Source organism: Oncorhynchus gorbuscha, linkage group LG11, assembly GCF_021184085.1.
Source record: "Oncorhynchus gorbuscha isolate QuinsamMale2020 ecotype Even-year linkage group LG11, OgorEven_v1.0, whole genome shotgun sequence".
Lineage (NCBI taxonomy): Eukaryota > Metazoa > Chordata > Actinopteri > Salmoniformes > Salmonidae > Oncorhynchus > Oncorhynchus gorbuscha.
In genome coordinates this window covers 65,297,452-65,323,454 of record NC_060183.1, presented here as the reverse complement: position 1 = coordinate 65,323,454, position 26,003 = coordinate 65,297,452, and the positions used below count along the sequence as shown (strand labels likewise).

At 42.2% G+C, this 26,003-nt stretch overlaps 2 protein-coding genes across 3 annotated transcripts; one reads left to right on the top strand and one right to left on the bottom strand.

Moving 5' to 3' along the window:
* The first annotated feature begins 1,171 nt into the window (after positions 1-1,171).
* Positions 1,172-14,109, top strand: LOC124049136 (G protein-coupled receptor kinase 5-like). Of its 2 annotated transcripts, none has more exons than XM_046370501.1 (16): positions 1,172-1,527; positions 4,201-4,290; positions 4,412-4,524; positions 5,060-5,137; positions 5,260-5,339; positions 5,456-5,548; positions 5,652-5,715; positions 6,166-6,306; positions 6,825-7,015; positions 7,245-7,282; positions 10,160-10,249; positions 10,536-10,744; positions 10,907-11,044; positions 11,611-11,748; positions 11,918-12,055; positions 12,212-14,109. In XM_046370501.1, the coding sequence occupies exons 1-16, from the start codon at positions 1,476-1,478 to the stop codon at positions 12,293-12,295; spliced, it is 1,737 nt and encodes a 578-aa protein (XP_046226457.1). In that variant the 5' UTR covers positions 1,172-1,475; the 3' UTR covers positions 12,296-14,109. The 2 variants fall into 2 exon arrangements, with proteins under 2 accessions (XP_046226457.1, XP_046226456.1); XM_046370500.1 differs by having other exon boundaries at positions 5,242-5,339; positions 12,212-14,107.
* On the bottom strand, positions 13,199-21,051 carry LOC124049135 (set1/Ash2 histone methyltransferase complex subunit ASH2-like). Its single transcript, XM_046370499.1, has 17 exons — positions 20,953-21,051; positions 19,805-19,871; positions 19,568-19,713; positions 19,291-19,379; positions 19,088-19,182; positions 18,798-18,893; positions 18,556-18,651; positions 18,410-18,485; positions 18,202-18,219; positions 17,505-17,607; positions 16,417-16,634; positions 16,115-16,282; positions 15,832-16,025; positions 15,634-15,726; positions 15,353-15,451; positions 15,109-15,168; positions 13,199-13,857 (listed from the first exon to the last, which is right to left on the bottom strand). Exons 1-17 carry the CDS (start codon positions 21,009-21,011, stop codon positions 13,750-13,752), a joined length of 1,785 nt encoding a protein of 594 aa, XP_046226455.1. The 5' UTR covers positions 21,012-21,051; the 3' UTR covers positions 13,199-13,749.
* Between the last annotated feature and the right edge of the window lie 4,952 nt (positions 21,052-26,003).

Here is a 26,003-nt window from a genome sequence, read left to right as displayed (position 1 = left end):
TGATTCAATCTTAGCCCTGTACTGACGCTTTGCCTATTTGATGGTTCGTTGCATGGCATAGCAGGATTTCTTGTAAGCTTCCAGGTTAGAGTCCTGCACCTTGATAGCAGCAGCTCTACCCTTTAGCTCAGTGTGAATGTTGCCTGTAATCCATGGCTTCTGGTTGGGATATGTATGTACAGTCACTGTGGGGACGACGTCCTCGATGCACTTATTGATAAAGCCAGTGACTGATGTGGTGTATTCCTCAATGTCATCGGAAGAATCCCAGAACATGTTCCAGTCTGTGATAGCAAAACAGTCCTGTAGTTTAGCATCTGCTTCATCTGACCACTTTTTTATAGACCGAGTCACTGGTGCTTCCTAATTTAATTGTTGTTTGTAAGCAGGAATCAGGAGGATAGAGTTGTGGTCAGATTTACCAAATGGAGGGCGAGGGAGAGCTTGTGGGGTATGCATGGGTTTCTGAGCTGTGTGCCAGTAGTTCAAACAGACAGCTCTGTGCATTCAACATGTCAATTCCTTTCACACAATTTTCACACAAGTCCCTCTTTGTGGCACGTGACCATACAACTGAACAGTAGTTAGGTCCTGTAGGACCTGCCTTGTGTGTTGTTAATAAAATACACAACAATAAATACATAAAAACCTGCCTTGTTGATAGTGCTGTTAAGAAGCCAGAGCAAAGCTTTATTATGGAAAAACTTCTCCCCATTTTAGCCACTGTATCAATATGTTTTGACCATGACAATCCAGGGTTACTCAAGTAGTTTAGTCACCTCAACTTGTTACATTTTCACATTATTCATTACATTTACATTACATTTAAGTCATTTAGTTGAGGTTTAGGGTTTAGTGAATGATTTGTCCCAAATGCAATGCTTTTAGTTTGGAAATATTTAGGACTAACTTGCCACCCACTCTGAAGCTAACCTTAACTCTTAAGTGTTGCAGTCATTTCAGTCGCTGAGACAGCTGACGTGTACAGCGTTGAGTCATCCGGTGACAACGAAACTGACGGAAAACTTCAAGCGACACGCTGACAGTGCTGTCGTTTTATATATCACCAGCAGAGGACGTGCTTGTTCTATTTTACACAATGACTGTATATGAAGATTTTAGATAAGCATCACTACGCCTACTCAGTTTTTCAGTTTAGTGTAGACAAATATGTTGCCAATAACATTCCGTTTCCAACACTCCCTCTCGGCAGATTTGTGACGCAAACTTTATCGCACTTTTTAAACGAGTAGGCTACATCGTTTTTACATGTTCAGTATTTTGTTTACTAACACTTTCATTTATATATGGAATCTATCTTGGCTTGAGAAAGAGAACAAGACTGTACATCTTCTGGGGGATGATTAAACCTGTCTTTGAAGACGGATTGTTTGAATAAGGAAAAGGAGAGAAAAACGAAAGTTGTTCCAGTTGTGATATTTTGTTGTTTGTATGGTCCACATCCCTCTGCAGCAATGGAGATAGATAGTATGGTGGCGAACAGCGCACTCATCAGAGCCAGAGGAGGTAAGAAAGACACCTATATGGGTGCAGTAAAAATCAACGCTGCAGTAGCAAATACTAGCCTACTACTTCATATTTCACCATACAATACTTTTTTTTAGCAAGCACACACATTTTCTGTTTGTCACTTGTCATCATGTCTGTCTTTATTTATTAGTTGTATCTTTAACCAGGGAAGTCAGTAATGATTGATGTCTCTTATAGTTAGTTGAAGAAATTTAGAGAACCATAAAAAGACAAGTTAGAGGTAGGCTGTTTGCACCCTGATTGAGTAGTGGTGTGTTCAGAGCTCAATATTATTCCAGTTTGTGTTGCCCTCTGTTACATTTACATTTAAGTCATTTAGCAGACGCTCTTATCCAGAGCGACTTACAAATTGGTGCGTTCACCTTATGACATCCAGTGGAGCAGCCACTTTACAATAGTGCATCTAAATCTTTTAAGGGGGGGGTGCTGTGGTGTCACAGGTGAGTAGGGTGGGTTGCAGTAGGCTACATTTTATGGGTGAGATTGCAGTGCACCCTTGTAATTCTTAACCATATTGCCATTCTTATGAATGTGTTGCTCCCTTCTGAGGAACAATGTGTGTGGTGAAGGAATGAGGAAAGGATGTATGATGAAAGAGGACTGGTTGATTGGGGAGTTGGGGATGGAGGCTCCCTTCTTTTTTGGGGGGTTCTTTTTTCTTTACATACTGAATGTATTGTTACTTTTTGGCTCTGTGATGCAAACAAACTATTAAATGATATGAATGTGTGTGTTATGCATGTGCCCCCAACAAGAAAAAAATGTATAAAGATTTGATCACAAACAAAAGTGGACTGATTGACACTTAGAATTAACTAGCAGGGATTTTATACAGTACTACTTCCTCAAGTTTCTCCCCCCCCCCCACACATACACACACACACACACACACTTCATTACTTGAAATATGAACTTATCTAGCCTGCTTTCACCATATAAATGATGTCAGATCAGTGATTACCTTAATGATGTGGTAGGGGATTCATCACATCACATTGTTTGGAAGCAGGATGTAATCAATGAGCTTTCTGTCCTTGTTAAACAACCCCAATCTCTCTCGAAGCAGGTAGAAAGTCAGATGTCTCTACTAATAGATATCCTGTTTGTATTTTATGGGTCATGGGTGAAACCTTGCTAAATGACAAAGTAGTAGCCACACACACCGTATATTAAGATGCAACACATTTTGCTACAGGCTAATCAATCCTTTGGGTGGATGATGTGGAGCAGTTGCCCAAGTACACTCATATTGTATGTGTCACAGGAAAACACACACACACTATGTGTTTTGGTGAGCTGAACAAATGTCTGGTGGCAGGCTCAATACAGCTGTGTGAAAGGTAGCAGGGTGACAGGCTCAATACAGCTGTGTGAAAGGTAGCAGGGTGACAGGCTCAATACAGCTGTGTGAAAGGTAGCAGGGTGACAGGCTCAATACAGCTGTGTGAACGGTAGCAGGGTGACAGGCTCAATACAGCTGTGTGAAAGGTAGCAGGGTGACAGGCTCAATACAGCTGTGTGAAAGGTAGCAGGGTGACAGGCTCAATACAGCTGTGTGAAAGGTAGCAGGGTGACAGGCTGAATACAGCTGTGTGAAAGGTAGCAGGGTGACAGGCTCAATACAGCTGTGTGAAAGGTAGCAGGGTGACAGGCTGAATACAGCTGTGTGAAAGGTAGCAGGGTGACAGGCTCAGGGTTGTATGTGTGTGGGAAGTGTGAGGTCACAAACATAACCAACAGGTTGGATTCCTTCCTAGGATCTGTGAATATCATCATCAGTAGGTGACACCTGTTGGCAGGATCAGCAATTTTATCACAGTGCTGCACTGTGTGTGTGTGTGTGTGTGTGTGTGTGTGTGTGTGTGTGTGTGTGTGTGTGTGTGTGTGTGTGTGTGTGTGTGTGTGTGTGTGTGTGTGTGTGTGTGTGTGTGTGTGTGTGTGTGTGTGTGTGTGTGTGTGTGTGTGTGTGGTTTGCAATGCTCTGTGGTCCAACAGGTTTGTTCCTGCTCCATACCTATTTATAGATTTCTCTTTGGAGTGGATGGATGCCAGGGCTGGAACCTGACTGACGAGGAAACTACACACACACACACACACACACACACACACACACACACACACACACACACACACACACACAGGACCAAAGGCTGTTGTTGACAGACTGATTGTAGTCTTTTTTTCGGTATGTTGAGGTGAACAGGAAGGTCCTTTAGGTTATAAGGTTGTAACTATACAACTACAAGGATGAATCGGTCCAGTTGGATATGTTTGGTCTTACTGTTTTTATTTCTTTGTTTTCTTTCTGAGGCCCCATTTTAACATATTACATACAACACATAACCAAAGAGTTGAATGAGCTCACATGCTTTTGGGTATGAAAAACAATAAATTAATGACAGGTCAACTGTAATATCAAATTTCTCATACTATTTTTCCTTCCCCATTTTAGCAGATGCTCTTAACAGAAGAATTAGGGTTAAGTGCGTTGCACAAGTGTACGTCAACAGACTCTTCACCTTGTTGTCTTGTGGATTCGAACCAGCGTCTTTTCAGTTACTGGCCTAATGCTCTTCACCGCTAGGCTATCTGCCACCATTTCTTACCTCCTTCTTTCACCCTTCTCTCCCCTGTTCCATCTCTCTCTAGGTGGAGGGGGAAAAGGCAGGAGTTGGAAATGGAAAGACATGCTGCGCTTCCCTCACATCAGCCAGTGTATGGAGCTGGCAAAAACCCTCGGTCAGTGTGTGTGTGTGTGTGTGTGCGTGTGTGTGTGTGTTTGTGTGTGTGTGTGTGTGCGTTAGTTTGTGTTTGTATGTCTGTGCATGCATGTTTTATATGTGTAATGTGTGTGTTTCAGAGCGAGACTACTACAGTCTGTGTGTGAAGCAGCCTATCGGCAGACAACTATTCCGTCTCTTCTGTCAGAGCAAACCTGAGCTGCGGCACTGCAACTCCCTATTGGACAAAATGGTATGATCCACTGTAGGCCTTATTCACTATGGAAGAGGTGGGAAATGATCCGATATAATTCTGAAAGCAGGTTTTACAGTACGCTCTGCTGACAGACCGGTGTCACAGCAAAGTGATGTCATATATCTGAACGGTGTGTGTGTTTTTGGGCACACAGCCAGGAAATAATTCTAGTATGATAACATTCTTAGAAATGGTATGATACTGTAATAAAAAAATAAGTTATGTCTGCTGGGTTAAAAATAACTCTGTTTATTCATAACTTATATGCCATTTAGCAGACGCTTTTATCCAAAGCGACTTACAATCATGTGTGCATACATTCTACGTAACTCTCTGCTTTTCCTCATTGGCCTGGGCCTTGCTGAAGGTTAGTGACCTGGGTCATTCATGAAGAATGATCCAGCAATCCGAATAAAATACAAAATATACCAATCAGTGTCAGATAATAGACAGGGACAGGGACCATAAAAATGTAATTATTCATGTTGACAAAACAAGAATTACAAGTCCAGAAATGTTTGGATTTCTACAGGGGGAGTATGAGGTGAAGTCAGATGAGGAGAAGAGGAGTTTTGGCATGCAAATCATTAACAAGTTCCTCAGTAGACAGGTACCGTCTTGAAACACTCTCTCTCTCACATACACACACTAAAGGTTGATTTCTCACTTGAGATTTTTGCAAGTTAATTGTATATGTGTATGTTTTCTTGCCAGTCATCTGAGTGTGTACAGGTAGTAGAGCGCTATGGTGAGAGGTGTAGGGAGAGTCTGGAGGAGCAGCACAGTAGAGAAGTCTTCATTGACTGCACAGAGTGAGTCTCTCTGACCTTTACCCCAATGTCCTCCATCTTGCTCTCACCCTTCCCTCCCCTATCTGTGAGGGGCTGTGTGTTCTGGGAATTCACCTCCGCTTACTGTGTTTTTACAGTGACCTCCATGAGTACCTGAGCGGTGCCCCCTTCCTTCAGTACCAGCAGAGCATGTACTTTGACCGTTTCCTGCAGTGGAAGATGGTAGAGAGGTCAGTGCATATGGACGTGTGCGTTTGACTGAATAATCAAACTAAGTGAGACATGACCACAAATGCTTGACACCAGTCACTCTGTGTATTTCTCTCCCCCCAGACAGCCTGTTACCAAACACATCTTCAGACAGTACAGGTTGCTTGGCAAGGGAGGCTTCGGGGAGGTACGGCTGCTTTCACTACACTCTTAGAAAAAAAGGGTTCCAAAAGGGTTCTTCGGCTGTCCCCATAATCGGCTGTCCCTATAGGAGGACCCTTTTTTGTTCCAGGTAGAAACCTTTTTGGTTTCATCTAGAACCCTTTTGGTTTCCATGTAGAACCCTCTGTGGAAATGGTTCCTCATTTAACCCAAAAAGGTTTATTTGAAGGGTTATCCTATAGGGACAGCCGATGAGGCAATTTAGGTTCTAGATAGCACCTTTTTCCTCAGAGTGAACAGACAAACATGTTTTCACAATTTTTCTGAGAAAAATCCCAAATCAGAAAACATTGACCCAACTCTAACTTCAGATGCACATGTGTAACAACAAATTTGATAGAGAGGATTTGTCTCATACAATCTACCCCTCTCTCTATCCTTTTCTCCCTTCCTTCCTCCCTCCCCTCTCCCCCAGGTGTGGGCATTCCAGGCACGTGCCTCTGGGAAGATGTATGCATGTAAGAAGCTGGAGAAGACTCATGTGAAGAAGGGGAAAGGAGAGGCCATGGCCCTCAATGAGAAACAGATACTAGAGACACTTAACAGCAGATTTGTGGTAGGACTCTCTCCCTCCATCCTCTTCTCTCTCTTTCTATCCTCTTCTCTCCATCCTCTTATCTCTCTCCCTCCTCTCTTCCACTTCTCTCTCCATCCTCTTCGCCCTCTCTCCATCCTCTTGTCTCTCTCCATTCTCTTCTCTCTCTCTCCATCCTCTTCTCCCTCTCTCCATCCTCTTCTCCCTCTCTCCATCCTCTTTCTCTCTCTCCATCCTCTTCTCCCTCTCTCCATCTTCTCCCTCTCTCCATCTTCTGTCTCTCTCCATCCTCTTCTCTCTCTCCATCCTCTTCTGTCTCTCTCCATCCTCTTCTGTCTCTCTCCATCCTCTTCTCCCTCTCTCCATCCTCTTCTCTCTCTCTATCCCCTTCTCTTTCTCTCCTTCCTCTTCTCTCTTTCTTCATCCTCTTCTCTCTTCATCCTCTTCTCACTCTCCATTCTTCTTTCGCTCTGTCTTTTTCTTTCATTCTCTCTGTCTCTCTGTGTCCTCTAACGCTCTGTCTTTCTTTCTCTCTCTAGGTCAGTCTGGCGTATGCGTATGAAACCAAACAGTCTCTCTGTCTGGTGCTGACCATAATGAACGGAGGAGACCTGCGGTTCCACATCTATAACATGGGTACTTCAGGCCTGGAGCAGGACAGGGTTCAGTTCTATGCTGCTGAGGTCTGCTGTGGTCTCCACCACCTCCACCAGATGAACATTGTCTACAGGTCAGTAGACACTGGCTCAATCCTGATTCTACATCCTTTTTAAAAGCGTAAGATCGGTGTAAGCATTGGCTGGAGGGAGTTTCCATCAATGTTAAATCCATGGAGAAAGTGTTTGCGCACATTTTGCACACTTCTGGAAAAGGGTGGAGAAGTCTCAGTATGCTAAAATGGATTAATGTGACATTGAAAAGGCATTGTACTGATTTCTGTTCTTTGTTTTTTGTTTCAGGGATCTAAAACCAGAGAACATCCTTCTGGATGACAACGGTAGGCACACTTGAGTGATATCACAATCAATACATGTGCTTCAGACCCAAATAATTATTCCTTATTCTTCACATTCTAGCCATGTAGGATCTACCTTTAGAAAGTATTCACACCCCTGGATGTTTTCCACATTCTGTTGCATTACAAAGTTTTTTGTCAACAATCCAAATAAAATACAATGTCAAAGTGGAAGAAAATGTAGATTTCTGACATTTTTATTCATGGTATTTTGTTATTATTATTTAACTAGGCAAGTCAGTTGAGAACGAACAGTGGATTAACTGCCTTGTTCAGGGGCAGAACGACAGATTTTTACCTTGTCAGCTCAGGGATTTGATCTAGCAACCTTTTGGTTACTGGCCTAATGCTCTAACCACTATTCATGGTAAATACAATACTTGATTATATAAGTATTCAACCCCCTGAGTCAATACATTTTACATTCACCTTTGGGAGCAATTACTGCTCCCAGTCAGTCTCTCCCAGTCTTTCTGAGTAAGTCTCAAAGAGCTTTGCACACTTGGATTGTGCAATATTTGGAAATTATTCTTTAAAAAATGATTCAAGCTTTGTCAAGTTGATCATTGCTAGACAGCCATTTTCAAATCTTGCCATAGGTTTAAGACTATTTATGTCAAAATTGTAACTAAGCCACTCAGGAACATTTAATACCGTCTTGGTAAGCAACTCCAATGTATATGTCTCCCATCAGACTGAACTATTCCTTTCTTTTTATAAATGTCCCATGTCCTTTCCGATGACAAGTAAACCCATAACATGATGCAGCCACCACCATGCTTGAAAATATGAAGAGTGGTACTCAGTGATGTGTTGGATTTTCCCCAAACATAATGCTTTGTATTCAGGACAATAAGTTAATTTCTTTGCCACATTTTTTGCAGCATTACTTTAGTGTCTTATTGCAAACAGGATGCATGTTTTGGAATATTTTGTACATTCTGTACAGGCTTCCTTCTTTTCACTCTGTCATTTATGTTAGCTCCCGAGTGGCATAGTGGTCTAAGGCATTGCATCTCAATGCATAGATGTTTCCCTGGTTTTAATCCAGGCTGCATCACATCTGGCTGTGATTGGGAGTCCCATAGGGTGGCCCACAATTGGCCCATCATTGTAGATAAGAATTTGTTCTTAACCTACTTGCCTAGTTAAATAAAGGTTAAAAATGTATTTTGGAGTAACTACAATGTTGTTGATCCATCCTCAGAGTTCTCTTATCACAGCCTTTAAACTCTGTACATGTTTTACAGTCACCATTGACCTCATGGTGAAATCCCTGAGTGGTTTCCTTGCTCTTTGGCAACTGAGTTAGGAAGGACACCTGTATCTATGTAGTGACATTTAAAAATTGTGTAAATACACTATTATTGCACAGAGTGAGTCCATGCAACTTATTATTATCAAACACATTTTTACTCCTGAACTTATTTTGGCTTGCCATAACAAAAGGTTTGATTACTTATTGACTGAAGATATTTCAGCTTTTCATTTTTGACATTATGGGGTACTGTGTGTACAGTAGATCAGTGACACAAAATCTAGATGTAATCTATTTTAAATTCAGGCAAAATGTGTAAAATGTCAATGGGTGTGAATACTTTCTGAGGGCACTGTAGTTTCCCTAAGCAGGATATCCTGGTGATGAAATTTAAGATTAGATTTTCTCACAATCACAAACATGGGCGGTTGATCTATCTGGAAGTGAATATACACTGTGTGACAACCAGTTCTAGTCTATTTTTAGATAATCTTATTGTTACCTGTTCCAAGCTTGGCAGCGTGTTTGTTAACTTGGAAGCACATATAGACGATACCAAGCACACCACTGTAACTAGTAACTATCTCACATGATACACACATACACCAGTGGCGGTCGGTGCCATTTAAGATGAGGAAGATATTTTTTCCCCCCTATACACACACATCATGAGTTTGCTTCAACCTAACCTATGAATGAAAGTTTACAATGTAGGTGCGGTCAGATCGAGAGAAATTTGAGGTGACAGATTTAATACTGCCTTGCACACTCTTGCCTGCATCTAGCTGATCTAGAGTGTAATCATTAGTCCAACAGCTGCAAACAAGAGTTTTTATTGGACAGATTTAGTCATGTTTATCCCTGTTTCGTTCCATTTGCTTCTGTTTAAGAATCAAATACAGACAATGAATACATCCCTGATCACACGTAAAAACAGTTCTTTCATTGCACATTTTATGCACTGCAGTGCTAGCTAGCTGTAGCTTATGCTTTCACTACTAGATTAATTATCTGATCCTTTAATTGGGTAGACATGTCAGTTCATGCTGCAAGAGCTCTGATAGGCTGGAGAACGTCCACCAGAAGATGTCATAATTGCTGTGTAAGTCTATAGAAGGGGGTGAGAACCATGAGCCTCCTAAGTTTTGTATTGAAATCAATGTACCCATATGAGGATGGACGCTAGCTGTCCAGCTACACTGGAGAGTGTTGTTGAGGCTACTGTAGACCTTCATTGCAAAACAGTGTTTTAATTATTTGGTGACGTGAATATATTTAGTATAGTTTTATCTAAAAAAAGGATACCTTTTTTAATGTTTTACTATTTTTATGAAATTTACTGAGGAGGATGGTCCTCCCCTTCGTCCTCTGAGGAGCCTCCACTGACACACACAAACACACCAGTACACACTGCCACGTCACATGCCAGAACCATCCTTCTCCTTCCCCTCATGTACTTTGTGTTCCGTGAGAGGTTTTCCATGACAGGGATTTTCATCAAATCTATTACGTGACATTTTCCACGAGTGAAAATCTCTTGAAAATGTGTGGCTACCCTTTGCTGAATGAATAATGGTCCACTGATCTCCCACCCCTCTCAGGGCACATCCGTATCTCAGACCTGGGCCTGGCGGTGACACTATCTGAGGGGAATCTGGTACGAGGCAGGGTGGGCACCCTGGGCTACATGGGTACGTGGCTCTAACCTACTGTACACTTTCAGGTGGTCTACTCATATCTAGCAGAATACACAGATACAGGGTGTATGAAAGATCATGAGAATACGTGCACACTTTTTAGATGCCAAATATCCCCATGGTGGTCAAAATGTTGCAACGTGTTTGCTATCATGCTACATTTTTTTTTACAACACAGTTTACCTCCAGATGTTGTACTATCACTGAGCCTCTTTAGATATATAATTTGGGAGCAACAACAGTGAACCAACATTTCCAAACCCCTCCTTCTTCCCCTCAGCTCCAGAGGTGATTGGCAACGACTACTACGGGTTGAGCCCTGATTGGTGGGGCCTGGGCTGCCTTGTGTACGAAATGACGGCAGGACGATCCCCATTCAAGAGAAAGGGGGAGCGATTGATAGGAAAGGAGATGGAGAGAAGGATACAGGAGGAGGAGGAGGAGTACGGAAAGATATTTAGCAACGAGACGAAAGACTTCTGTCGCTTGGTAAGATTACAGTTTTACTCTGATTTGACATGAAACCTGCCAACGAGCAAATTCTGTTCTACATTGTAACTGCATGGATGTTCTCTCGTCTCCCCCTTTCTCTCTTCTTCTCTCTTTCCTTCACTCTCTCTCTTATCCTTTTTCCATCTCTCGCGCTCTCAGCTGTTGACTAAAGACCCGAGAGATAGGCTGGGGTGTCAGGGGAGTGGGGTGTATGGGATTAAGTCCCATCCCTTCTTCAGAACCATCAACTTCAGGAGGCTGGAGGCCGGAGTCATTGAGCCACCCTTCAAACCGGATGTAAATACTCTAACTCAAATCGAATGTTATTGTTCACATACTTTGAAAACAGGTGTAGACTAACAGTGAAATGCTTACTTACGGGCCCTTCCCAACAATGCAGAGAGAAAAAATAAGAATAATAATAACAAGGAATAAATACACAATAAGTAACGATAACTTGGCTATATACACACGAGGTACCAGTACAGAGTTGTTGTACAGGGGTACGAGGTAGAAATGTACATATAGGTAGGGGTAAAGTGACTAGGCAGCAGGATAGATAATAAGCAGTAGCCACAGTGTATGTGACGAGTCAAAAGAGTTAGTGCGAATATGGATAGTCCGGTTAGCTATTTGTTGAACTATTTAGCAGTCTAATGTCTTGGGGGTAGAAGATATTCAGGGTCCTGTTGGTTCCAGATTTGGTGCATCGGCACCGCTATAGTATGTGATAGACAGACTAAATCATCTGTAAAACTGCAATTAAAATGATATAATATGGGATGCTTGATGTTGTAGTAAGTAAGAATACTTCTCCCTCCCTCTGTCCTCTCCATCTTTCCACCCCCCTTCACTCTCTCTAGCCCAGAGCAGTGTACTGCCAGGATGTTCAGGACATTGATGAGTTCTCCACAGTAAAAGGAGTCATTTTGGGGAGGGCAGACAACGACTTCTACATCAAGTTTAACACAGGCTCAGTGGCCATACCCTGGCAGACAGAGGTCAACACAACATGCAGATTATTACATTTGATTTAGTTTTGTTAAATTCAATTAAAGTTAAACCTATTTCAATTAAATGTAATCATATTGGTAGCAATTTGAGGTTAGGTATGGTTTGGTCATAGGCTAATTGAGATTACTAACTCCTTACTCTCCTATCCTCTCATAGATGATAGAGATGGGTTGTTTCAAGGAGCTGAATGTGTTCGAGCCTCAGGGTTCCAGACCCCCTGACCTGGACTGGACCCAGACCCCTGCCCCAGTGAGCCCCAAACGCAGCCTGCTGGACCGCTTATTCCGCAGACATGTAGGACACACACCTGTTGGTTGGGTTTCCTAATGGCTCACTCAACCCCTCTCTCCACTGCAACTGTCGTTGTAAATGAGAACATTCTCTCACTCAGTTTACCTGGTGTAGAGTAAAATTAATAGATACTGATTGTCTATGTTGTTGTGCTTGCAGCATTCAGAGGAGTCAGGCAGCAGAAGATACAAGTCAGACAGCAACACCATGGACTCAGCTAGCCTGCTCAGCACTACAATCTAGTGGTGGAGGCACAGCACTACAGCCAATGGACTAAAGCCAAAGCTGCAACAGACGTTATGAGTGCCTGGGCCATTCCATCTATCGTTCACCAGCTCAGGCCAAAGAGACCACCCCCGTACTATCATCCAGGAGGTGGTCATCTTATTTCTGCACGAGTCAGATCAGAGAGAACCTCAGCTAAGATTGTTCTGATTTTGTACCAGTGTGTTTACGTAACCTTATTATAAAAACCTTGAAAACAAATCTTTCCAAATCTTTACTTTATTAAAACCAGTATGAAAGTAAAACAAAAGTAAATTGTTAAAACAAGACCAAACCTTAATATTTCACATCTGTCCAACCTTTTTATGCTCGTAAGTATGCTGGGTAAAAAATGTCACATCAGGCCTGATGGAAACAGCTAATTTGTTGGTAAACTTTACAAATATCGACAAAACAATACACATTAGACAAGGTGGGATATTTTTTGTGTCTGAATTATGCGAGTAATGGCAGTGGAAATGCTTTCATGGGCAAATATTGATATAATAACCATCATATCGAAGTAAATTTGAGAGTCACGTGATGACGTGTGGTCCTCACACTATGACTAGGGAAAGAATGAAGTTTATTAGGCTACAAATGAAATAAATTATGGTAAACTTCACAGCGTGGTGAAAGTGGAAGGTGATAAGCTTGGTGCTCCTTTCCAATACATAGAGGGTCTTATTCTGGTGACATGAAGATTGCCATTTGACAAATTAAAAATAATCTTGCACTTTTGTTCATAATAATCTCACATATAGACTATACCCAAACTGTATGTGTGAGCTGCTGACTGGACCGCACATGCACTACGTAACACAATTTGTTCTGTGACAAAACCATCAGTAGAGTTGAAAATGCAATGAAAACCCATTTAACTTGATTTTGTTTTTTTATTCGGTACATAGGAATTTAACCACAAAAGTTATTTTTATGTGCACTACGTCGTCACGCAGACTAATTCGCAACCAGTCCAATTTTTATCATATTTGCATGAAGATCTGTGGCCAATAGTATGGAACCCTAGCTTGAGACCAGCTGGCAGGTAATGAACAAAAACAGAATGTTCATATGCTTGAATAAATAATATCTGGAACTAAGAATATCTGGGGTGTTTGACAAAAATGGATAATGAATTTGAAACTTGTCCATACATACATTATTTTATAGTGCTGGAACACCTAAAGTGCTTCATACACCAAAAAGAGTTGTTCAGACAAGCAAGTCTCATTTTAGATCACACACATCTTGTTCAATAGAAGGGTACAGCTGATTTAAGTTACCAATGACAATGTTTAAGGGACACCACAGAGAGACTGCAAAGTGTTCATGTTCAGGCTGACATCAACCCACCTATAAATGATGGAATGGACTCTTCCATGCCTTTCCAAAGTGGCCATCTGTGTGTGTTGATCTATGGAGGTGTGTGTTTATCCTTCCCAGGGAGGGCTACGCCGTCCGTCCACGTCCGTCTCTACGTGATACAACATGTCAGCCAGTGTATGTTCGATCACCGCTCCCCAGCCCATATCACTCATCTGAGGACACAAACACACAAATCAATCAAACCTACAACCTCAGTGACATCAAAACTACAAGTATCTATATTTCTTGTCTAATCAAATACAAATAAAGTATATGTACAGTGCTTTCAGGAAATATTCATAGACCTAGACTTATTACAGCCTGAATTCAAATTGGATTTGATTTGTTTTTCTCTAACCCATCTAAACACAATACCCCAAAATGACAAAGTGAAAACATGTTCTTAGAAATGTTTACAACTGTATTTTAAATTAAATACAGAAACCATTTACATAAGTATTCACACCCCACATACTTTGTAGAAGCATCTTTGGCATTGATTACAGCTGTGTCTCTTTCTGGGTAAGTCTCTAAGAGCTTTCCACACCTAGATTGAGCAACATTTGTCCATTATTATTTCAAAAATGCTTCAAGCTCTGTCAAATTGGTTGTTGATCATTGCTAGACAAAAATTTCTAAGGTTTTGCCATAGATTTAAGTCAAAACTAACTTTGCCACTCAGGAACATTCTTCTTGTCTTCTTGGTAAGCAACTCGAGTCTATATTTGGCCTTGTGTTTTAGGTTATTGTCCTTCTGAAAGGTGAATTAATTTCCAGGTGTCTGATAGAAAGCAGACTGAACCAGGTTTTCCTCTAGGATTTTGCCTGTGCTTAACAATGTTGTTGATCCACCCTCAGTTATCTCCTATCACAGCCATTAAACTCTAAATGTTTTACAGTCACCATTGACCTCATGGTGTAATCTTTGAGTTGTTTCCTTCCTCTCTGGCAACTGAGTCAGGAAGGATTCCTGTATCTTTGTAGTGACTGGGTGTATTGACACCATCCAAAGTGTAACTAATAACTTCAGCATCCTCAAAGGGATATTCAGTGTCTGCTTTTTGTTTTACCACTCTACCAATAGGTGCCCATCTTTAGAGGCATTGGAAAACCTCCCTGGTCTTAGTGGTTGAATCTGCGTTTGAAATGTACTGCTCGACTGAGGTTCCTTACAGATAATTCCATATGTGGGGTACAGAGATGAGGTTAAACACCATTAAAACATAATTTAACATTATCATGTTAAACACCATTATAAGTCCATGCAATTTATTATGCTAATTGTTAAGCACATTTTTACTCCTGAAGTTATTTAGGCTTGCCATTTCACTTTAACACTATGGGGTATTGTGTGTGGCAAGTGACAAAAATGTGGAAAAAGTCAAGGACTTCTGAATGCATTGTGTATGTGTTTGTGCACTCACTGGCTGGTACTTGATGTCTTTTGGAGGGTGTTTGAAAAGTGGTCCAAAGTTAACTGAAACCTGGGAGAAAAGAGGGATAATCATTACAGTGTGATTAAAAAGGAAGTGGGCATCCTTGGAGTAGATAGTGCTACATATCACAACACCATAAACCTCTGGGACATAGTATTACTTACAGTGCTGTGGAGGGAGATGGAAGGAAAATATAACCCTTCTAATAGTCACACACGCACACACTACTAACCGTGCAGCCCCGGTAGAGAGAGATGGCAGGGAAGTAGAGCCCCTCAAACAGGTTTTCATAGGCCAGACCCAGATTAACCCCATTTTTATAGAACAGCATCTGGAGAGGAGAACAGAAGTATCAACAAATGGAAATGCCAATCCTATACATATTATGTTAATGTATTTGATAAGGACAACCAATAGGAATCATAAAAATTGGCAGTGCTTTCTGAAATAATCGCCATTGCTTTGAACGTGAATGTCTGATCTATTGGTTGTAGTTCTATGCTGGAGCCTCACCCTGCTGGGGGTAACAGTCTTCAGGCTCTTCTCTGCCTTGTCCACATAGTCCTTCTCCTCAAAGTACAGGTAGCTCTTAAACTTAATCAGCGCCTGAAAGAGCACACACACAGGGATGAGATGTCAAGTCTCATAACTACAACAGAGAGTGGATGTCTGCTAGTCACAGTTAATCATTAATAAAAATAGAAAACGTACCTTGTCCTTGTAAGTGTCCGGCAGTGCCTTGGCTGTCTCAGTGCCGTCTGGTAGTTCTATGAAGAAGCCCAGCGTGTCTCCCTGCCCGTAGCCTGAGGAGTAGTGTTTCCCTACAGACTGGTGGAACCGTGTCCCCTTCTTACTACGCCATGAGTAGCTGAACTTATCATAGCCCAGGGGGGCTTGCAGGTTACCTACAACACACACAGGTTACTACATATCCTGTCTCCATGTGTGTATGCTCGTTTGCGTATTCGTGTGTGTGTGTGTGTGCGGTACTAACCCAGAGGCTGAGACCAGCCCAGTCTGGCTGCGGTGTCCGGGGGCATCTCATCGATGGAGACCTCAAAGTACCAAGATCCTTTCCTGACACCGTGGGAGGCTCTGACCATGGAGTAACCCTTCTCCCCTGTCACTGTCAGACGGTCATCTGAGATCTTCAGCTGTGGGGCTGCAGACATATATACACACACACGCACAAAGACACCCCAAACACAAACAGAATTCTCAGAGAATGTGACAATAGACATTACTGAGTAAGGCTCACGAGAAGCCCATATCCACTACAGGACTTCCTGTGTGTACCTCTGTCGTGCAGGGCTAGCAGTACTCTCTCGTAGAGACAGGCTCTGTAGAGGTCTCCGGGGATGGGTTTCCCAGCCCAGCAGTCCAGCTCTAGTTTCTCTGGGTCGGGGGCGTGGGGGTCCGGCTCTGCTAGGATGTAGCGGTAGCCATCTTTGTTGAAGGGGTGCTCCAGAGGGTAGCCATGGGGAGGAAGACGCTGGGCCGAGAACAGAGGGTCACTAGAGGGAGAGAAAGGAAAAATGGAGTGAGTTAGTGCGCATTATGGACAGAAAGGGTGAGGGAAGGAGAAGTGGAGGATAGAGAGTCACATTGATGGCATATTATCATACATCCGATAAGTCTTGTAAGAACGTTTCAGATGAACTACATGTACACTCATTAGATGATTCTCCAATATAACGTGTTCCTGCATATAAATACTTAGGCAAACAAATTGTGCCTTTCTCTAAACAATGGGAAGAAGATTATTCAATTAACCTTTTTATCTGTTCTTGAATACGGTGAAAATATTTATCAAAGTGTAGATGCCATCTACCATAGTGCCCTTCATTTGTTACAGGTGACAGTTCTGAGACTAATCACTGCATCCTGTATCAAAAGGTTGGCTGGACTTCGCTAAAGACCCATAGAGCTCTACATCACTCCCTTTTTGTTTACAAGGCCCCAGATACTCAACTAGTCTAAAGGAGGCTAGTTTTATTGCTTCTTTAATCAGAACAACAGTTTTCAGCTGTGCTAAAATAATTGCAAAATGTTTTTTAATGATCAATTAGCCTTTTAAAATGATAAACTTGGATTAACTAACACAACGTGCCATTGGAACACAGGAGTGATGGTTGCTGATAAATGTAGATATTCCATAAAATCAGCTGTTTTTTTGAACGGTAGTGTGTGTGTGTGTGTTGAACGGTAGTGTGTGTGTGTGTGTGTGTGTATATATTAGTTTGGGTATAATGTGTATATTTACATTGTATATAAAGGGCGCATTTGTAAAAGAAACCTTGGTCTCAATATGTCTTCACTGTTAAAATAAAGGTTACAAAAAAAAGTTCAGACCTATGAGAACACTAAGGACATCTGTGTTGTACCTGCGTGTTCTCTTAGCTGCTCCAGCTGTGGCGCCCTCCTGTTGTTGCTGCTGCTGCTTACGCTTGGCTCCTCTACCTTTACCTGGGCCAGGGGCCAGACCACCTTCACACCACACACACAGGTTACACTATAGAACACACACACTTTCAGCACCATCAAAAAGTCACCCAGGAGGTACAAGCTTGGATTGAGCAGGGAGGGACACCACATATTAAAGGAGAAATGCAGACACACGGAGGAAGCAAAGGGATTAATTCACACCATGGCTGTGTCCCAACAATAACAGCCTCCTTCTGTCTTTCCTTTACCACTCACCACTGGGCAAGAAAAGGAAGGAGGAGGCTGTTCCAGAGTATTGGAATGAAGCCCGGGAACTCAGGAGCAGAAAGCCAGAGGAAATTATATCATTCAATCAGTCCACCAATCAAAAGCCAGATCAAAAGTGTAAACACTTCAGGGCACCAACATAAGCGGTGAGCAGGTGAAGGATGGGGTTACAATTGGAGCAGGATGAGGTTGCCTGAATATGCTGATCAAAAGGTCAGACTGCATTTTGCCCCTAAATTGTTTGGGTAAGGAATGGGGAGACTAAGCTGATCCTAGATCTGTGCCTTTGGGCAAATTCTACCTGGAGAGTTACGATTGCACGAAACACAGGGCTCAGAGGCAGATACCAAAACATCACATCATATTCACCTGAGAAAGAAGGTCCACCTGGAACGCAACACAGCATGTATATAGCATTTATAACATGAGAACTTTTAGGGCTTCTTCAGTGTGGTATTATGCACTGTGACACATTGATAAATAATTCCATGAAAAACAATGTGTGTGTGACATGTGTTGTGTGTTTAGTGAGAATGTGTTGATGTGCGACAGTGTGTGTTGATGTGTTTAGAGTTACCGTTGAGCCCTCCAGGAGTGGGAGCAGCGGTGGTCTGTTTCTGGTTGTCGTAAGACGGTCCAATGTTGCCCAGGTCCTGAGATGAAAAATCAACCAACTGTCAGCATCACTGTTTGTGTGGGTGTATGTCTGATGTGTTTTCCTACCTGGTCCAGCAGGCCAAACTTGGGGTAGTCCTCCTCTGGGTCCTTACTGCCTGGGTCTGGGTGCTCCTTCACCAAGAACACATCCCGCTCTTTACTCTGAAACCCCCAAAAAGTCAAATAAAGACAGGATCTGATTCTAAATTAAACATACATACTTTTTCCAATGGTGTAATAGTGAAGGTTTAGTGTGATGTGTGACGTTTAGTGCATCTGTGTAAGTCAATGGTTGCTCTCATACTCACCATGGTCTTGACTAGGTTGTTGGGCCATGTAAGTTTTCCAGGTCTCTGTCGGGTGGTCATACACTCCCAGTACTTATCAATGAACGGGATGATATCCTGCAAGGAAAGAGTGTGTGTACCGGAAAATATTACATTAACATATCCAGTGTTTTAAGCATATGAAAAACATATGCAAACTGTGTGTAATATCTTGACATGACATGTAAAATCAAGCATTTCCAAAGATCACAAATTTGCTTCTCAAAGTGTATCGCTGTGGGTTCTATGTTGGGACTGTTGAGAGGACAGACCTTGTCTTTGGAGAACATAGTCTTGGGGTGCTCCTCCTGAGTCCTGGAGCTCCATGTGAGGTTAGCCAGAGCAGTCAGACACATCTCCTTCAGGTCTGAAACACACCATGACACCCAATCAGTACATCAATCAATAACAGACCATCAATAATCACCAAACTCTCACACACACAGAAGTGTATCAGCTGAATGAGAACACCCACTGGCTTGTTTCCGGAGGAAGTAGGTGTTGCCACTGTGATGACACACGTTACAATGGAAAACATAGTTGGTCATGAAAGGCAGACACGTCCTGGAGAGAGAGAGAGGGAGAGAGAGAAAGACTAATCAAAAACCTTGATCCTGAAATGTTTAATTTCCACCAGTAGCTACCTGGTTATTCAAGCTCAATGGGGCTAATTCAAGGTCTAACAAGGTTATTCTTAGAATCAATTAGCCAAATGCCTCTATAGTTCGAGTTACAAAGTGAGCTAGACATACGCGGTGTCAATGCTGAAGGTGTCGGCGGTGAACCACTTCATACAGAGAGCACACTGCAGCTCCACCTCTCCCTGGTGCCTGCCGCTCTCCTCGTCCCCAGAACCTGTCTGGGTGTCAGCTGCGTCCAAACCCTCACTACCCGGATCCTGAGGAGGGGAACACAGGAAAAAGTGTTCATTATTGCTCCTGTCGGTGAAAAGAAATGCCCTGAGAACTGCTATATTAGAGGTGTAGTACCATGGCCTCTTTGCCATTCGATGACTCAGTCTCCAGGTTGCCTGTCAAGTCCCCAAATCCAGCATCACTGAAAGTAAACAAAGATATGACATGAACATTAACAGGTTAGCTACACACTATGGTGACAGCTGGGATAACTGATCTGCCATTAACCTTCATATTCTTATATTTAAGACTTGCTGTGGACCATCAGCATGCGTCGGGACTGCGCTTATATGGACCAGAGCTAGTCTGGCGGTCAACAAAGTGCTCAAAGGTCATTTATTTCATATTTTGGATACATGACCGTTTATGTACACAGAGAAAAGTTTGTCAGCACTCAGGGAGATTTTTCCTTTTGTAAGTAACAATAGTAATGGAGAAAGATGTGTAGGGTTGAAGAAGATTCCACCATTAATGACGCAATCAGCAGTTGTTACATCCATTTTTGGACGTATAACTTAATATGTACGCATTGATTTTTGAAGAATAACTCAAATGCCTCATGAGCTTAGCTCAATTGTTGTACCCCTTCAGAATCAAAATCACAAGCTTTTTTACTCAAATGTTTATTGACAAAGTAAATGTAAACAAACACTATGACTATAACGTTATAGCATCAAGACATGGTTTTATTATAATTATTATAAAATTATAATCTTGATATCATGGAGTGTCAGTGGTTGCATACATAGTTCGGTCTATGAATTTCGGTGGTTACATTTCTCAGCTTTTTACCTAACAGGGTCGGCGAAGTCGCGTTGTTATTGTTTCTACTGCTTAACTAAGCATCCATCTGCCCGCCGCACGTAATATCTCGGACCAGAGCTAACTAGGTAGCTATTTTCCCTTGGTTTGCTAGCTATGTTCTGCAGGATTCATGCTAGAAGTGTATTTAGAAGCAGATATTGAACAAGGAAATCAACCTGTACCTTGATACTTTAACTAGTCGATTACAAGTTAGCTTACAAGTTGGGAAGGCATTTGAATGAAACATCTAAGTTAGCTTGCTTACCAGCTAACGTTGGCTAACGCCAGCGGGCTAGTTTGTTGAAGGAAAGCTAGCTAGCTGTAATTGCAATATTTATGAATATTGATCTGGTTGTCTACCAACAAACATATATTATGAACCAAAACCCTGGTCTTTCACCGTTTTAACGGAGACTTACCCGTCCCCGGTCTCTGGTTCAACAACAGAAGCATTGGCCGCTTCTCCTTCCGACGCCATGTTTCAAATCAATAAAATATGACATCTCGCGAGACGTTTTGGTGTTAGACGCAGAGCACTGATCTAGGGTCAGTTTATTTTCGGATGTAAGCATTGTACATGTATTGAGGTAGGTGAAATATGAGCCTAGATCAGTCACAATTACTTGTAAACTTCTGTGAAGTTGTGTCACGCTCTGGGCTGGTATTTTCTAAGTGTGATCATTTGGACGTCCCTACCACTGCTACGATGGTCCTCATAAATAAATAACCAACACTATTGCATTATTGTAGTACATATATTTTGAGTCAAAATCTGCATCTATAAATTAAATATCATTTTTTTGTTTGAACACAAATAGGCTTACATTTATGACCACAGACAACCCGCCTCCTAATGTGTGGTTAAACATGTCTATAACACCTCTATTACCACCATCACTGGAGCCCCTCGGGGGTGCGTGTTCAGTCCCCTCCTGTACTCCCTGTTCACCCATGACTCCATGGCCAGGCACAACTCCAACACCGTCATTAAGTTTACAGACGACACAACAGTGCCTGATCACCAACAACGAGACAGCCTATGGAGAGGAGGTCAGAGACCTGGCCGGGTGGTGCCAGAATAACTACCTATCCCTCAATGCAACCAAGACTAAGGAGATGATTTTGGACTACAGGAAAAGGAGGACCGAGCACGCCCCCATTCTCATCGATGGGGCTGTAGTGGAGCAGGTTGAGAGCTTCAAGTTCCTTGGTGTCCACATCAACAACAAACTGGAATGGTCCAAACACACCAAGACAGTCGTGAAGAGGGCACGACAAAGCCTATTCCCATCAGGAAACTAAAACAATTTGGAATGGGTCCTGAAATCCTCAAAAGGTTCTACAGCTGCATCATCGAGAGCATCCTGACTGGTTGCATCACTGCCTGGTACAGCACCGGCTCAGCCTCCGACCGCAAGGCACTACAGAGAGTAGTGTGTACGGCCCAGTACATCACAGGGGCTATGCTGCCTGCCATCCAGGACCTCTACACCAGGCGGTGTCAGAGGAAGGCCCTAAAAATTGTAAAAGACCCCACCCCAGTCATAGACTGTTCTCTCTACTACCGCATGGCAAGCTGTACCGGAGTGCCAAGTCTAGGACAAAAAGGCTTCTCAACAGTTTTTACCCAAAAGCCATAAGACTCCTGAACAGGTAATCAAATGGCTACCCAGACTATTTAAAAAAATATATATATTTCAACTGTGTTTAACCAGGTAGGCTAGTGTAACAGTTTAACTTTAGTTCGTCCCCTCGCCAGGCTTGAACCAGGGACCCTCTGCACACACTGACAACTGTCACACACGAAGCATCGTTTACCCATCTCTCCACCAAAGCCACTGCCCTTGCAGAGCAAGGGGAACAACTACTTCAGGTCTCAGAGAGAGTAACATCACCGATTGAACCGCTATTAGCGTGCACCACCGCTAACTAACTAGCCAATTAACATCGGTTACACTAGTTGAGAACAAGTTTTCATTTACAACTGCGACCTGGCCAAGAATAAAGCAAAGCAGTTTGACACATACAACAACACAGAGTTACACATGGAATAAACAAACATACAGTCAATAATAGAGTAGAAAAAAATCCATATGCAGTGTGGGCAAATGTGGTAGGATAAGGGAGGTAAGGCAATAAATAGGGCATGGTGGTGAAGTAATTACAATATAGCAATTAAACACTGGAGTGATTGATGTGCAGAAGATGAATGTGCAAGTAGAGATACTGGGGTGCAAAGCAGCAAGATAAATAAATAAATACAGTATGGGGATGAGGTAGTTGGATGGGCTATATTATTTGCATCGTGTGCCTCCCCCTAACCCCTTTTTTATGCTGCTGCTACTCTCTGTTTATCATATATGCATAGTCACTTTAACTATACATTCATGTACATACTACCTCAATTAGCCCGACCAATCAGTGCCCTCGCAAATTGGCTAACTGGACTATTTGCATTGTGTCCCGCCACCCACCACCCACCAACCCCTCTTTTACGCGACTGCTACAGTCTGTTTATCATATATGCATAGACACTTTAAACATATCTACATGTACATACTACCTCAATCAGCCCGACTAACCAGTGCCTGTATGTAGCCTCACTACTGTTATTACTCACTGTCTCTTTACTGTTGTTTTTATTTATTTACTTATCTATTGTTCACCTAATACCTTTTTTTATTGCATTGTTGGTTAGAGCCTGTAAGTAAGAATTTCACTGTAAGGTCTACACCTGTTGTATTCCACATACGTGACAAATACACTTTGAGTTGATTTGACCAACAATGTAACACCATTCAGATATTCATGGCCAGTTTCCTCCATTCTAACCCTAAGGACAGCAGAGGTACACAGGGCACCATTATACCACATAGGCGTGTGGCTAAAAGTGTGGCAGACAGATAGACCATAATGGAATCCTATTGCTGTGGATTGCTATGATCTCCCCTGAGTATGGTTAGAAATGCTTTTAACTGTTGTTAAGTCAATTATATAGTTATAGATTCTCTTCCTTCTCTCTCTCTTGTAGTGGATCCCATCTGTGAGGTGGAGTGGTAAGAGGCGGGGTCGTGGGGGCGAAGGAGGAGAGGGAAGGGTGAGAGGTTAATTGAAAATTGAACAGTACCCCCTGTATGCCCATTCAATTCTCAAATTACACCATGACCGTCAGGACACATACATTTCCCTAAAGAAGAGGGATGCGGTAGGAGACAAATATAGACCTGGGCCTGGCTAAAGTAAAATAAATACAGTTTAATCGACAGAGAGCAAAACAGAAAACACCACCATGTTCGTGAAAATCTCCCCTTTCCAAAACAGTTCGGACGCTACCAAACTGAAGTTGGCACATCAACTGTACCGAGTTCAGACTAGTTTCCTGAAAACTTGTGGGGTTCGTAGAGCAAAACGGAACATCATCGTCTGTTTGTGAGAATCTCCCCTTTCCATAGAGTGGTCAAAACTGTTTGGACGCTACAGATGTTTTTGTGAGAAGACTGGTTTTCGGATGTCTCATGCTCTGTCAAACACCTCTCTAGCTCTACCACCGATCACCACAGATGTAGAAGTGAGACACTGACAGATGCTGTCGATTGAGATGCATCCAATGCAAAAAAAACAGATCTATAGCTTAAATGTATGGATTTTGATGGCAATTTTTTGTTATGTAACTAGATTACCGAGTAGGGGGTAAATTAGAGGGCACTTAATTTAATATAACAGGCTTTTAAAATGTTATTGCTGCACAATTTCTACTTGAAATATCAAAGGGACGCAAAAGGCACTAATTTCGGGGAGCAACCCACTTATCCAATGTGCACATATCAGTGGGATTTATTATTATACAAACTTCTCCGTGGATCTCTCTGTGGTCATATTATGCTATGTGGTTGATGTTGCTTCTATGGTTTATTTGAGAGATGAAAGATAGTAAGAGATTTTACATAAAAGTATGTGGATTGGTTTGAAATCTAGCCTACAGTCCACAATAGGATAGTAATAGGTTCCCACTTCGAGCCTACCAGGTATACTTGGAAACAGTGGAGAGAAACTGATACACCAATGAAGAACACATTTGGAGAACCGTTATCAAGGGATTCTGAAACGATGTGTTCTAACAGCAGGCTACAACAGCACAAATTACGACAGGAAAATAAGCTCCAAGTTAACTAATAGGCACAAAATGCTTTAGTTAGGTCTTAAGTTTCATACTGTTGAGCAGACAGATGGGCTATTGCACTCATAATCGTGTTAGTTGTAAATGTGTGGACCTCTAATCATAGCTAAGTGTTTGTGTGATTAGACTCACTACAAAGCTATACATTTTAACCACATCCAATAAAAAACACAAATGTTTCTATTGATATTCGTGCACAAGTGAAGCAGCATCACTTTCACTCTGAGAGGAGTCGATTACTTAGAATGACAACCAGAGTTCACGTGTCCTACCAGCGTAAAATCACACAATTGCAAATAATGACAAGCCAAACGACAAAAAGGAACACGGTTGTAAAGAAAACGGCACATTTTAACCAGATGCTCTGCAATAAATAACCGAGACATCTGAGAGCGCTCATTAGCATTTTAAAGTGCCCGCGCAGGGGTTCCTTTCAGTCGGGCCAGTGTTGTTTGTTCGTGTGTGTGTGTGTCCGTGCGTGTTGCGCGCGCCAAATTACGCACGCAGGAAGGAGCGTGTGTTTTTTCTTGCAGAGCACAGCCGTGCACTTGTAATTGTGGAAATGTTAATTTTATGCGGGGGAGCGGCGTGTGCTTGACCTGTATAAATTGAGGGGCGCCAGAGCAACAAGAATCAGACACGGGGATGTAAGGTGGCGCGCGCAGTGGTACTCGAGTTATCTACCACCTCCTTCACTGAAAAACGTGCGCATTTTCGTCCAAATTTACACAACAGATAATTAAAATGCAGCCAGAAAAGTTGTCACAGGTTAGCAGAACCTCTTTCTCTGTAGCAGACATCATGGATCCGTCTAAATTCACTGGGAGTCCAAGCAGTACCCATCCGAGCCATGGTTCAACTGCTGAGAGTGATGCTGCAAGACAGACCACAGGTAGGAGTGTTCAGTTATTATAACTATTTCTTTCGAAAACGTAAAGGGTTTAAAAGCCATTTACTTACTAGTTATATTTTATAAATAAATATTATCCTTAGATTGAGATATAGGGTTGATGCAGAAGTTTAGTTTATAGGCATGGCCTAGTACTGCTACAGTTGATACAGTAGTACTAGTTATTTCCCAGAAGGCAGTGTTGAGTTATTTATTTTTGGCCCAGCCCTCAACAATGAACTTTTAACATTATTCTTTATCAGCATTCAACCCATATCATCATAACTGCAGATTAGAATGGTTGAGGTCCTTCTCTAAACTCACTATTTTAATATTCAGGTGGGGCAGCCATTCCAGAAAGCCATTACAAGAGAGTAGAATTCCCAAGTGGTCCAGCAGCCAGT

Excerpts from the sequence above, each read along its gene's own strand:
- LOC124049136 (XM_046370500.1), top strand. The coding sequence starts at position 1,476 with ATGGAGATAGATAGTATGGTGGCGAACAGCGCACTCATCAGAGCCAGA. Across the intron at positions 1,528-4,200 it reads ACTCATCAGAGCCAGAGGAG|GTGGAGGGGGAAAAGGCAGG; the intron begins GTAAGAAAGACA and ends ATCTCTCTCTAG. Across the intron at positions 4,525-5,059 it reads ACTCCCTATTGGACAAAATG|GGGGAGTATGAGGTGAAGTC; the intron begins GTATGATCCACT and ends GGATTTCTACAG.
- LOC124049135 (XM_046370499.1), bottom strand. The coding sequence starts at position 21,011 with ATGGCGTCGGAAGGAGAAGCGGCCAATGCTTCTGTTGTTGAACCAGAG. Across the intron at positions 18,652-18,797 it reads ACAACCTAGTCAAGACCATG|AGTAAAGAGCGGGATGTGTT; the intron begins GTGAGTATGAGA and ends TGGGGGTTTCAG. Across the intron at positions 16,026-16,114 it reads GGGCTGGTCTCAGCCTCTGG|GTAACCTGCAAGCCCCCCTG; the intron begins GTTAGTACCGCA and ends TGTGTGTTGTAG.